We start from the raw sequence: 12,917 nt of genomic DNA, 5'->3' as shown, positions 1-12,917 counted from the left end.
AGATGTCACAGATGCAAGAAGAAGATGTCACAGATGCCCTTTATGTTAAAGTTGTATTAACATAAAATCAAAGGCCCTTTTCAGGGCCACCCACATCTCTCGAAAAGAGATAGACTTTCAATTGCCTAGTCCCATTTTTTATTATATATATATATATATATATATATATATATATATATATATATATATATATATATATATATATATATATATATATATATATATATATATATATATATATATATATATATATATATATATCTGTGTGTGTGTGTGTGTTCTATCCCTCTCCCCTGTTCCATTTCGATAGACCCATCAGGTCGGGACCGTATTAAAATAGGGTCCCGACCCTGTTCCATTTTCCCTTGTCGCTCAACAGTCCCAAGATTATTTTTTTTCCATGTTAAATTCCCCTTGAGGCTAGAGTGGCCCAAGACTTTTCCCCATGTTAAATTCCCCTTGAGGCTAGAGTGGCGCAAGACTTTTTCCCCATGTTAATTTCCCCTTGAGGCTAGAGTGGCCCAAGACTTTTTCCTATGTTAAATTCCCCTTGAGGCTAGAGTGGCCCGGGGGTTTCCGTAATGTTAAATTTCCCATTGAGGCTAGAGTGGCCGAGGGTTTTTTTAATGCTAATTTCCCTTGAGGCTAGGGTGGCCCACTTCACTACTGGCAGATATTATGTTTCAAAGCTTAAATGATATAGAATACTTACAGTATGATTCGAATATGTACAAAGCGTATACACTCGTGATCGCCAAAACAAAAATAGATAAACGCACCTCTTGGTTGACATTCATGGCTGTATGCTTCCACCTTAGTGTTAGATGAGGAGTGCCACACTCCTCAGAAGGTAATTCAGCATTAAGAATTGATCCTGCGCGTGTGATCCTAGGCTTGCATTCATACGATGGCGCAACTGTTCAAATGATATCAATAGTTATTATCTTTTGACCCATTTGCAGCTCATACACAGTGCGAGTCCAAGAAAGGATAATAAAGTAATCGGTTCGGTTATTAACAATGCCTGTAACTACCAACGTAAATTAAGATTAAAACAATAGCTGAACTAAAACAAACATTTAAATGACAACTTAAACTTTATTTTTCTTCAAAGAGTTTAAATATTATCTTGATTTAAATTCATGTTATTCCCGTTGCTCAACAATAGTAATTACTTGTTTATTGTTGTAGCTATTTATTCGCACAGCAATATATTTCTCTTTTCTGTGATAGCATTCCTTTTGAAAAAGTCCCCCAAAATAGAAGTACCTTTAACTACAAGATGTGTTGCTACTTCAAGCTTATGGTCTACGGATGCAAGCGTCAGAGACAACCAGTAGGTCCCACTGTCGGATCTGTTTACTGTCCTTATTTTGATTCCAGTTTCTCCTATCTGCATCAGTCGGCCAATATACGGAGGGTATTCCACGAATCCTTTCCCATCTAACCAGGTGGCTATAAGACTACCTTTCCCCTTATACCATGCAATGGCCTTGACATCGTTGAGTGAATATGCCCGTGTGTTCCGCCATATCAGGTTAGCATCCTCGTGTTCACACTTAACTTCGGAGTCTGTATCAAATGAACCTTGATAAAACGTGTAAACCTCTTTAATAATATTGACAAAGATAAATACTAGGCACCAACATTAATGGAAAATCTCCAGTACTTGCAGTCTTGAAATTTCAAAGGGCGAGGTAAAGTACATTTTAATGGTGTTACAAATTAAATTGAAATTTCAAAGGGCGAGGTAAATTACCTTTTTATGGTGTTACAAATTAAATTGAAATTTTGTTCCTCATAATTCTACATTCTCCGCATATACTAATAATGTCAACGAAAACGAATAGGTGACAAAATGTAAAGGATATCACACATGTCAGTTCAGTCGGAGTTAACGCTGAAATGCAAAGTATAACTGAGATGCTTTCTATCTCCTCAAAGCAATCGTACAACCGCTTGTATGGTCTATATTTACATTATGATTCCTTAGCATAAAACTGTTTTCTATACCAATCATGCTTTTCGTTGTCCCGATGAAGATTTAAGAGTAAGTAAAAGTCTTAATCTTTTATATAAAGTTTTTCTTTTAGCTTTAATTTATACCTCATCCACGAATCTTAAGCAATTTAGTAACAATGATAGTTATTATGACATTCATCTGACAAAAGGGGAATTTCATACTGTTATTATATGCAACTAATACTATTACTGTAATGAATTTGCTTACTTATGAGCGTCCATATCAGCGCCAGGAGATAAAGATGTGTCAACATAAAATGTACAACATGATATTTCACTGAGAACAACTTTCTCATTTTCCTGCAAAGTAAAAACATGTTGATAATATGCATAGGAGATTACCTCATTATGATTGCGTTTTTACTTTTGTGAAATATAGTTTCAGAGTAGCATGATTTATTAAACCAATTAATTTTATCTACTGTAAAAGCGAGTGACATGTCAAATGTAAGCAAAAGAGCACGTCAAGGTACAAGTACTAGATATATAATAAACAAGGGATGCAGACATGATCATAAATTAAACAGCTCAGCTTGTGAATTATGATTTTAGATGGTAAATACCTGATGTAAGGACTGTGTTACTTTAAAAAGGACGTAACATACGTTTATATATCTTTGATAAGACACCTTGTGATTTTCACATATCGCGAACAACTTAATCAAAAGTGACATCTGGTATAATTATAAAATACCTTACAGTGGGTACATAATGTTTTAAATTAGATATAAATATCAGAATTATTTATGTTTACATTGAATTACTGTTAGAATTTGCCGTGTCTTAAAATGTACAATTTATAAGCAGGCTTAAGACGTTTCAACATAGTTTCACATTGAGAATTACATCTGTATATGGTTATGTGTTCGGTATCTGGTGTAAAGCCTTTAAGGCATAATAATACAGGGAAACAATGTTCGTACACTACAGTTAGTACAAGCACTACTGTATTTGAATGGTGAAGATAAGTATCCTGATGGGTCCATTTCAATGTTGTTTTCACAAACAATACATTGTTCAGCTGTCCCATTTTACAATGTTCCAAATTAAGCTTGATTGCGTCTACCAGAGAGGTGCAAGTCACGTTCACTTAACTGCAACTTGTCTCTTTTGTAATTAGATGTATTTACTAGCATCAGGTGGGGTAAAATCCAAGACCTGAGTGAAGTATCGACATTGGTGACTGTTAGATTTCAATAGCTTACCTCCTACTGACCAACCATATAGTTTTCTGGGGTGTGGGAGGAGGATTGTATTTTCTTTTTTAAAACGGATATTTTGTCTTCTACCTCAAGACCGTTAAGTTGTTTTTGCTTTTGCTTGCTTCTCAACTAGCATAATGAACATAGTTATTTTTATCAACAAAGCGGAGCAAAATATTTTTGAAGGTATTGGGATGGAGGTTTTAAACTAATGAAATGTCATTAATGACGAAACGGGTTAGAACCGTTGTTATGGTTATTATTTCGACACTTTTCCAAATTAGACGACTCTTTTAATTGTTGTAAGAAGGATTTAATTTGGATATACTTTGATTTCAGTGAAGACATATACGTCTAAGTAGCGTCTCAGAGTCTCCTGTTCAAATGTTGAGTTTAACTATCGAATCATGCATAGGTTTCTTGCTGTAGTGAATACAAGTGAGTTCTCAGAAACGTTTGCAAAATCCAAACAGCCTATTTAACTGGTTTTTCATGCATCTCCATTATTTGAATTAATCTTCATTATTTACTATATAGTTCAACATCGCTTTTCTGAATTATGCTTGTTGTGTTTTGTTTATAATTCGAAGAACAATGTATCAGAGATAGATGGGATGGAACTTAGTGACGTCACAGCTATGACCATCACAACAACTTGCACAGACCAGAATGCATGAAATTATTCAGGTACATATTTAAAACTGTTCATCGCATTTTGAATAGTAAGGTTGGTATATGTTCCATTCAGTAAGTATATTCACTGAAGACAGATAAGAGTTCGTTTTCCTCTAAATGAACATGTTTGGTTTGATTTGGCCCCAGCAAATCTAGCTGAGGTAAGCGTGATAAAATCTATCATCCAATGACACACTCCGATAGCCAATCGAGACTGATCTGTTTGCGGAATCGAACGCTTACTCATCTGGTAAAGAATCGAACGCCCTTTCCACTGAGACACTACAGCTCCAAGTAAATATGTATCAAAATAATGACAATGACGTAAGCATAGAACTTACAACTTGTGGTTAGCTGGATATTTGAGCGTATTTTATCCAATATCAACCCACTGCTAACTGGATATATGTCGTTTAAAAGCTGAAAATTGGATGATATTTTGTCATCTACGGACGATGTGGAAGTCTAAACGAAAGAGCGTAATTTTGGCTTGAGTACGTAGGTTTGTCATAATAGCATAAAACGATTAATACATTTATTCAATAATTCTGCTGAGGATTTGTACCAGGAAAGATACATTTGATGGTGGTTTATTGATAAGAAAGCCGAGAAAATACAATGTGTTACCTATATATTTATTATGTTCTCCACATTGTACTTGTAACATCTCTCCATGACAGGTGCGACAGAAGGTTTTCGTAGAAGTTATTCTAATTCCCTTAAAATAATTTATCTTTCCCTTATTTTTCTAACTCTGAATCATTAATATTTGCTTCCGTTTACGCACATTTAAGCACCTTTTTGCACCTCTTAATTCAGAACCAAACCTTCCCTGTTGCACGCCATATCATACTCATCTTTCACAAAATCGCGCCCATCAAAACACTCTCCTTATTTCCAAATTAGATCTGCCCCTCACTGGTAATATTGACTCTTTTCAAAATTAACGGACAGCAAATATATTTAATATTTGTAATGATCCTTCATTTAGAAAAAAAAACTAATAATTTATGGATCTCTAATTAATAAAACTAGTTGATATAAACTAATGAATGCATGATGAATGCATAATCTGGGTATACTTTAACTCCACCTAATTATACACGAATGCAAGAACCATAGATGAATGTACATAATTATTGGCTTTTAAAGGTTGTGTAAATTAATGTAAAGAAGACCCAAACAGATTGAAGTAATGAAGATTCCGCTTTTGTTAGGAGAATAATTAGGGACGTACCACTTTTGTTTCCGACAACATATAAGGTTTTTTTTCCCCATAGGACTGGTGTACTACCAGACGTTATCTTCATTTGACACATTCTTACTCTGTAGTCCTTGGCTAAACATAACAGAATCTGGTACGGTGATATAAAAAATGCAAGGTGTATTTGAACTTTACTTTGTCATTGTGTCTGACTGTATAAAGATTACCGTCGAAATGTTAGTTCTACCTTTCACACTTTTCCGATCTACTGGTGGAAAAACATTTCTGAAATCTCATATATATATATATATATATATATATATATATATATATATATATATATATATATATTGTGCAGTGTCGAATTTTGAATTGCAGAACATTTTAAGGTTGAATGAACTGAGCATTAAAATTTTATCCCATTTAAGCGAGAAAAGTCTTTGTGAAGGGTCACTTCGATCTTTATTCGTTCATCTCCCCCATGTCAGTGTAAACTTCAAAGGGATAGCGTTCCAACTTAGTGAAATTGACCGGGGTATCTTAAAATGGTCATATAAAACGGTCATAGAAAGTAAACATTTGAGCGACCAAACCTAACCGCTTGGTAGGAACTTATGTCCTCTTATCATTTTTTCTAAGGGAAATTGTCACGCACTGTCAATCACAGATTCTGGGCTGTCTAAACCTAATGAAAGGAATTATTTCTTTGGGAAACATTAGGGATCGCGGCCTACGAATGGGCAGAATAAATTACGGCGTACACTTTAGAACAATCTGACTTTAAAGTGACGTCCTTAGTTGAAATTGTTTAATCTGAACATTTCCTGGAAAAGGAAGCTTAGTCGACTCCGTGGAAGCATAAAGAGATTAGTGCTTTCCTCGTGAAACAAGAAAAGGACCAGGTGGTCGTCTTGTAAAAGGAAAGACACGTTTAGTGCTAGGATGCTCAAGTTCTGAAAAAAGAACAGCTAAGGAAAAGTTTTCTGAGAGAAAGAGTCGGAAGTCAGAAGTACGGGGAAAGAAAGAAGGACGAGGTCAGAATAAAATGACCAGGAAGTCCATGAAGGGGCAAAGCATAGAGCTTGGGAAGGATGAACTAGGAGACGTTGATATACGGTCAGACAATAAAGTGATACAAATCGGTCGTGGACATTGCGCTCTTTTCACCTCTCGTTATGATGATGACATAAATCCAAATTAGACACACCTGTTAAACTATATTGCGATAATCTAACTTGAATCGGAATTGCCGTTATTAATTTATTCTGATTAAATTTGTTATTTTCTTGTCAAAAGGGTCTCGTATTGCTTTATTTCTTCCCAGTATTCTCTCTTAGTTCTGTTGAAATTCAATTCTTCTTTCCTCTACATAACGTCAACTAAACCCAATTAACCACCCATCAAGCAAAAACGCCATGTCTACAGAATCTTTCTCGAAGAGGGGCAATTGTATAATATTTATAGGTTGACTGCCGCAGATGATTCAGATCGGCTGTATTTTCATATATGTCCATCGACATATCAGCAGAAACTTTTATTTTGTGTTTTTTTCTTTGTTTGTTTTATGGAACCTTCTATGTAAAACGACAACCACTTTGTGAAGACAGACATGAAAAAAAATTAAAAATGGTTACCACAGAAATAATAGTGGAGGTCAGCCTGGTACCATATTTATGCAGAACCAACTAAATAGTATTGTCAAGCTTTAAATAAAGTCCCCAATGATAACGCAACAATCCGTTGATGAAAAGTAGAAAAAAACACAAAATGTTTTAAGATTGTCGCTCTCGGAAGCAGTATTTGAAAACAGAAGGGTGCAATTTTTTTATATCATCATCTACATATCGTACGAAGTCTTTTAGGGCAAAACTAAAATAATAATGTCACGATAATCCTGCATCCTTGGAGAGGTAGAGACAACATTTATAGGATGGCAGCAATGGCGAAGAAGCCAAATGTCACATCAGTGCCCTAGTCATTTAATACCAATTAGATATCATAATGTTATTAAATTAAAGCTCCATTTTGCTACGACTATTTCTTCATCAGGATAAATAATCAGCTATCCGCTATAGCGGCTTTGTTAGACGTCATATCTTTTGACTAAGAGTTACAAGCATTATATAAAATATATTAACATTATATAGGTGTTCAACAAACCATGCCTGATCAGTTACCATAATATTCTCTGTGAACTCAATGTATTACACTCAAAAGAAAACTACTTTATATTTAAAGTAATTTTAGCTAAATATGTTATGTAAATTTAATATGAATTGTGTGCATGATGTCAAAGCCTCCAATTGTCATGGATCACTTTAGGTACGTGTGTGTATCATTGAGTCAACGTATATCTCATCAGTGTTTTTGTTGACATTATGAAGATATTGTCGCAGCATTGATTTGATGATCAATCTGTTAGTCGTGAACGACAAAATTAGTATCATCTGAATAAAGGTCGTCAATAGTAGGTGCTTCATTGATCGCTGAAAATAAATAAACCGTCCAAGATTTGCTTCCTTTTAATGATTAAAGCGCTGCTGTAAAATCATCATAACATGGTTGATAATCAGCCGACAATGCAAGCAAATACAAATGATCACATGTTAACCTTCTAAAACACATATTCACGATCAGTTTTTTGTGATCCAATCGAACCAATGGTCAATGAGCGAATTGAGCTTGGAAACATATAGCTGTGATTTGGTGATTTAGGCGCTGCGTGCGCGAAAAAGGCGATGATGGTGAAAAATCATGTTTCTTTATAAAAACATCAGAGAAGATCCTTTTGGTGATGCCATGATAAATATCAACATAATCCTTGTTTATGACACAATTTTGTATTCATATTGTGTGTGAAGACGTAAGAAAGCACGTACTGCAAATCTAAGGCTGGTTCAAACACGTAATAACAGCACCGCATTCAAGGACACTTGTTTATGAAGTATAACATAAAGTACACATTCATAGGATATTACAGGTTCATTGGTCGCAGAGGCGCAAGATCTAAAGACGCCATATATGATGCCTCTATTGCATTTACAAAGCTACCAGGAACGCTTTGGAATAAATATTCTGGTGACGAACAGCCAAAAAGGGCATGCTGAAGCACCTATAAATCGTTTCTATGCAGAATGTTGCAAACACGACCTTGTTTATAAACGATATCGTGTACGTCAACCTACTGATCTATATCTGCACCAGAAAGGTTAAAGTTTTATCACCTTTTTGTGGGAATTTATTTTAGCGACACTGAAACTAGAATACCAACCAAAAGAAGACAATGTTTTGAGCATCTTCATTCATCACGACTATTCCGTCTGGATTGAGTCATGCACCCAACAGAACTGCAACCCTACAAATTCATCCACAAAATTCAACTCGTCCAACCATCCAAGAGCGTTGCGATGTCATTACCAGTATCACCAGATATATATGATATACTTATTATTATGAGAAATGCGACCGAGGATTTCCAATTAGAGAGCAACACATTTATTATGGAGAGAAATACAGGGTCGTGTAGCATTCAAGCCCTGCATTTCCCAACGAAAAGAAAGAATTCATTGCTTCTTCTTGCAAGCACTCCTTTGACAGTCCTACGTGCTACGAACAACAGACACATGACACAAGGTCAACAGTAGAAACGTGCTTGTCGATTATTGCTCTTGTACTCTAGTCCAAGGAAGAATAATGATGTTTTCTTACTAAATCGTAGACCGCTAACATCATTGTTACATCCAAGTATATAAACATGAGCAGGAAAAAGCTTTGAATGATGCCAAGAAATAAAAGTGGATTTCTTTGTTTTAAAATTTCAAATGTATGTAAGAGACCAGCATTCACATCCCTAATTTCTGCATCTCTAATCGGTCTTGCTAGAAGTGCATCCAAGAGCCTATCTATTTTCATTGGTCTTATTGTAGCGAAATTCCAGGAGGACGTGAAAAGGGTATTTTGAGGACAGCTCTCTTCCCAATCTTGCCCAATGAGTTTTGCAACATATCAACAGCACTTGTAGTGACGAAGACATCTAACATTACGCAGACTGCCATCGATATGACCCAATGATTGTCCACAGTTTCTCCGGAACCGACAGACTATTTCTTCTGAAATACTATTCAGAATAAGTCATTTAATGACCCAACTTCACCGTGAACGGAGCCAAACTCGCCTACATGAAAGTCAGACAGGTACAGTTTAAAGATTACATTAGTTATTTAGACAAGACTTTGAGTCGAATGCATAAAACGTTTGGAATGACAGAAATGATCAAAGGGTATTTTCGATACTTTGTGCAGTTCCGAAGACAATCAACACTTGGTCCTCCCACATTTGCCCGACGCTCATTACTACGATCTGATAGCATGCACACAGAGAAACAAGAAGCCTTCTACGCTTAGTACCAATCTTACAATTCTAACGCCTTTGACTTCAGGAAGAAAGTTAAAGCATTAGCTATCTGATATGGACATTTTACGCCATTGCCTTTGAAAATGTCTACAATTGCTTTTGGAGCAAGTGAGATCGATCCTTTGAAGGCAGCCTCTACCTTCCCAAAGGGTGCTACTTAGTGTACCACACAAAATTCATGCCCGAGAACACAGGGCTATAATACTCTCGAAATTCCCAATTCATCAGCCGTCTATACTCGGCCGAAACCCTGCGTTGGTTACATTACTTGTGCATAAATGAAGACAAACTGATCCTACATGCCAGAAACGAAAGAGGCGAAAAGAAAATTGGAAATCTTTCGCTGGATCTTTTGGATTTAGAACACCCCAAGGTCTTCTACGAAATTTTGTCGAGGCGTATTTCACGGATGCCCTCTTACCTTCAAGCAAGGGTGCTGTTCAAACTGATAGCTCGTTTGCATTTGTACATATGGTTCCAGGACAATTATCTGTTAAACCGGGTGGATGTCCGCCTGAGATTGAATCAAAACAGTACCGTTTTCCATTTGATGGCTGACGTTAACCAATACCTACCCATCATCGAAGAAGCCCGACTCAACGTGCGCCGTGTCGACGTTTTACCAAAGAGATACACGATATAAATCACACTTTGAGAAGAAAGACAACCAAGTATCCAAACCGACGAGTGGAAGTGAAATCCTTCACCATTGCATCTTTACTCCGATCCGAGATAAAAGATCATCTTTACAACGAACAGTTACCCTAACTGTTATTCATCGGCATCGTCAGCCATGCCACTTTTAACGGAGCCATCGATCGAAATCATTTGAACGTGTCCAGCAAAAATGACAATCTAGATGTTCAGATCTTGTCTACCACGCCCTTCAAAACAAACTTTGTACAGGAAAATTACTTAAGATATTACTTGTCCCTGAATTAAGCCACAGGACAGTTAGGGACAAACTCCAGCCAGGTCAGTTCGTAAGAAGAGGGTGCAGGAGGTTATGTTTTGTGGGCTTGTGATATCAGTCCTGATCAAAGTATCAGCGACTGATATTTCTACTCTTTAAAATCCCGCAAACTTTGCGTTGAACTTCAGTTTGATACAGTTCTCGAGTACACAGTGAATGCCCTCTTGTACGCAGAGTTTGATAATATCCGGGAAGTCGACAACGTGAGAGACCTGGTTCTAATTTCTTAAAAGCTATGAACCATCTTTGATATACAGAAAATCTGGGTGAGGAGTATGTTCTGAACCATAATAATAAATAGACAAAGAGACAGACATGTTGCAGAGATGGCCGAACATCAACGACATTTAGTCTCCTGGTTTGCTAAGACTCTGGCAGAAACGATTACATATTTCATGTTTAATGATTATTCGTGTGTAGAATGTCGAACAAATGAATACTTGAGGAGATGTATATGAGTGAAGAAGAAATGTTGAAAATGCATCTGGGTGAAGCTTAGTTTCTTTTGAAAGAAGAGAGCGAGATGGTATAAAGACATCATTGACTATTCCTCCCCTCCATTGCCTGTTTTGGAGATCAAACCCAGTGAAGCTCTCCTGCAACAGAGTAAGGAGCCGAGACTTAAAACGGCGGACTTTTCAGACATTTTCAAGAAGAAGGTCAAGTGTGAATTATTGTCTAAGCAGTACTTGTACAAATTAGTAGATAGACATGTTTAAATTAAAAAGTTATCATTACTCGTCAACAAACTGGCTATTTGAGAACGATATTTCTGAAGCACAGTTCGTACTCTGATTCTTGAAACCGTGTGGTGGGTGCTAAAGATAAATATTCTGATCGCAAAACAAAAGACATTCAAGCCTACGTCATCAACAAGGACTAAAGTAATCTACCAGGAACCCATTAGATCACATACTTTCCTAACAATCACAGTGTTCACTATTTTAATTCCTATGGATCACCACCGTCGGAAGAGGACATCGTTGATGAGAAGAAACGACGCATTGACTCGATTCAAATACTTGCGAGTATATGGTACATATTCCGTGGACAATATTGTGTTTATTTTCTTCATCAACGCAGTCTTTGATAACCCTTATGGCATTTAATGATTTCTTTTGATCGTGAGTACGCTAGAAGTGAAGATAACGTAGAAAGATGAATTTGTGAAAATTATGATGATCTTTTGTCTTTAGTCTGGAAACTTAGTGAGCATCGATGGTGCAATGACATAGATCAATGAAAGTCAAGCTTAATTCTAAATCGTTATAAACCTTGTGAATATATTCCTGTTTAAACGTGTTGAATTGTTTGATTTGTATCCTGTATTTGTGACTTTTTAAAAGTTTTTGTGTTGTTTTTAATTGATACTGAATGGATATATGTTCTTTCACCTTTTTCTATCACTCTGGGTTATGTTTTCACTCAAATTGAAATTGTAGGGATTTTGTCCTTTACATACGCGCTTTTGGCATACAAAGCAAAGCGTTTTTCAGTATGACAGTCTTTTGCTGCTTTGTCTTATATTTGTAAACTTTGGATACAGACACACACACACACACACACACACACACACAGAAGTACGTTACCATCATTAGGTGACATATGTCACAGAGCAGCATTAGGGTGACAGAATGACATCATATTGTGTTGTGTAACTGTAGCATATATTTGTATATGAATTCATAAAAATAAATTATTATTCCTATTATCAAACTCCCATATTCATGTTTGAAACAACAAAGCTTATTGTTAAACGAGAACACACATTAGTCACCAAAATAAGGCATAGTCATAATATCGACACACAACTGTGGCAGTCAAAACATATTTATAGCAACTGAATCTTCACACAAAGTTAGTATAATCCAGCATTAAGGTGACAGCGTTTATAAGGCCTTTACTGCCACACCAAACAAAAGAGAAAACGAAATTATATTTCAAGATGATCAAAATTATAGGTGTATGCCTTTCTAAACTGCATTTCAACGTCTGCACATCAATTTGCAAAGGTTTTATGTTTAAACTTTTTTAATTGTCATAGGGAGCCATGGAAAGCAGGAGCTGCTCTATGTTCAAGCGATACGAACCATTTAACGCCAGAAGACGTGTAATCATAGTTTATTTAGGACCCATCAATAGATTTTTCCCTCTCCCATTCCCCATAGTGTGTGTGTGATTTGGATTTTTAACGTAGGTTTCCCCATATTAAAGTGACTAAATGTGATATTTGCTTGAAACGAGTCAATAGTGGGCAAATGAAAATACTTAAGCGAAAATTATTCATTATTTGTTCTACCCTAGCAACATTTCATTTTAAGCTTAAAAAACTGCCAACAATATGTATCACAGACTGGAGTAGCATGGTCTCCGTTGTCAGCTTTGATCAAGTCTGTGTCGTTGTATTTGCTCAAAGTGTCAGGCTTAA

General features: G+C 36.2%; 1 protein-coding gene across 9 annotated transcripts in view; it reads right to left on the bottom strand.

The window, feature by feature from the left end:
- LOC149806974 (uncharacterized) overlaps nucleotides 1-12,917 on the bottom strand; it is a 96,630-nt gene that overhangs the window by 39,541 nt on the left and 44,172 nt on the right. For 5 of the 9 annotated variants that reach the window (XM_089960282.1, XM_089960274.1, XM_089960292.1 and 2 more), the window contains 3 exons: nucleotides 2,231-2,322; nucleotides 1,270-1,587; nucleotides 780-916 (listed from right to left, as the gene is read on the bottom strand). In XM_089960282.1, coding sequence (XP_089816408.1) covers nucleotides 780-916; nucleotides 1,270-1,587; nucleotides 2,231-2,318 — 543 coding nt within the window. In that variant the 5' untranslated portion in view covers nucleotides 2,319-2,322. Of the gene's footprint in view, nucleotides 1-779; nucleotides 917-1,269; nucleotides 1,588-2,230; nucleotides 2,323-12,917 lie in introns of those variants that run through there. The other 4 variants (XM_089960295.1, XM_089960303.1, XM_089960309.1 and 1 more) reach the window with 2 other exon arrangements.

Source organism: Sinohyriopsis cumingii, chromosome 1, assembly GCF_028554795.1.
Source record: "Sinohyriopsis cumingii isolate HCF-2022 chromosome 1, ASM2855479v2, whole genome shotgun sequence".
Lineage (NCBI taxonomy): Eukaryota > Metazoa > Mollusca > Bivalvia > Unionida > Unionidae > Sinohyriopsis > Sinohyriopsis cumingii.
The sequence above is the reverse complement of the archived record's forward strand: the minus strand, read 5'-3'. Positions and strand labels throughout refer to the sequence as shown.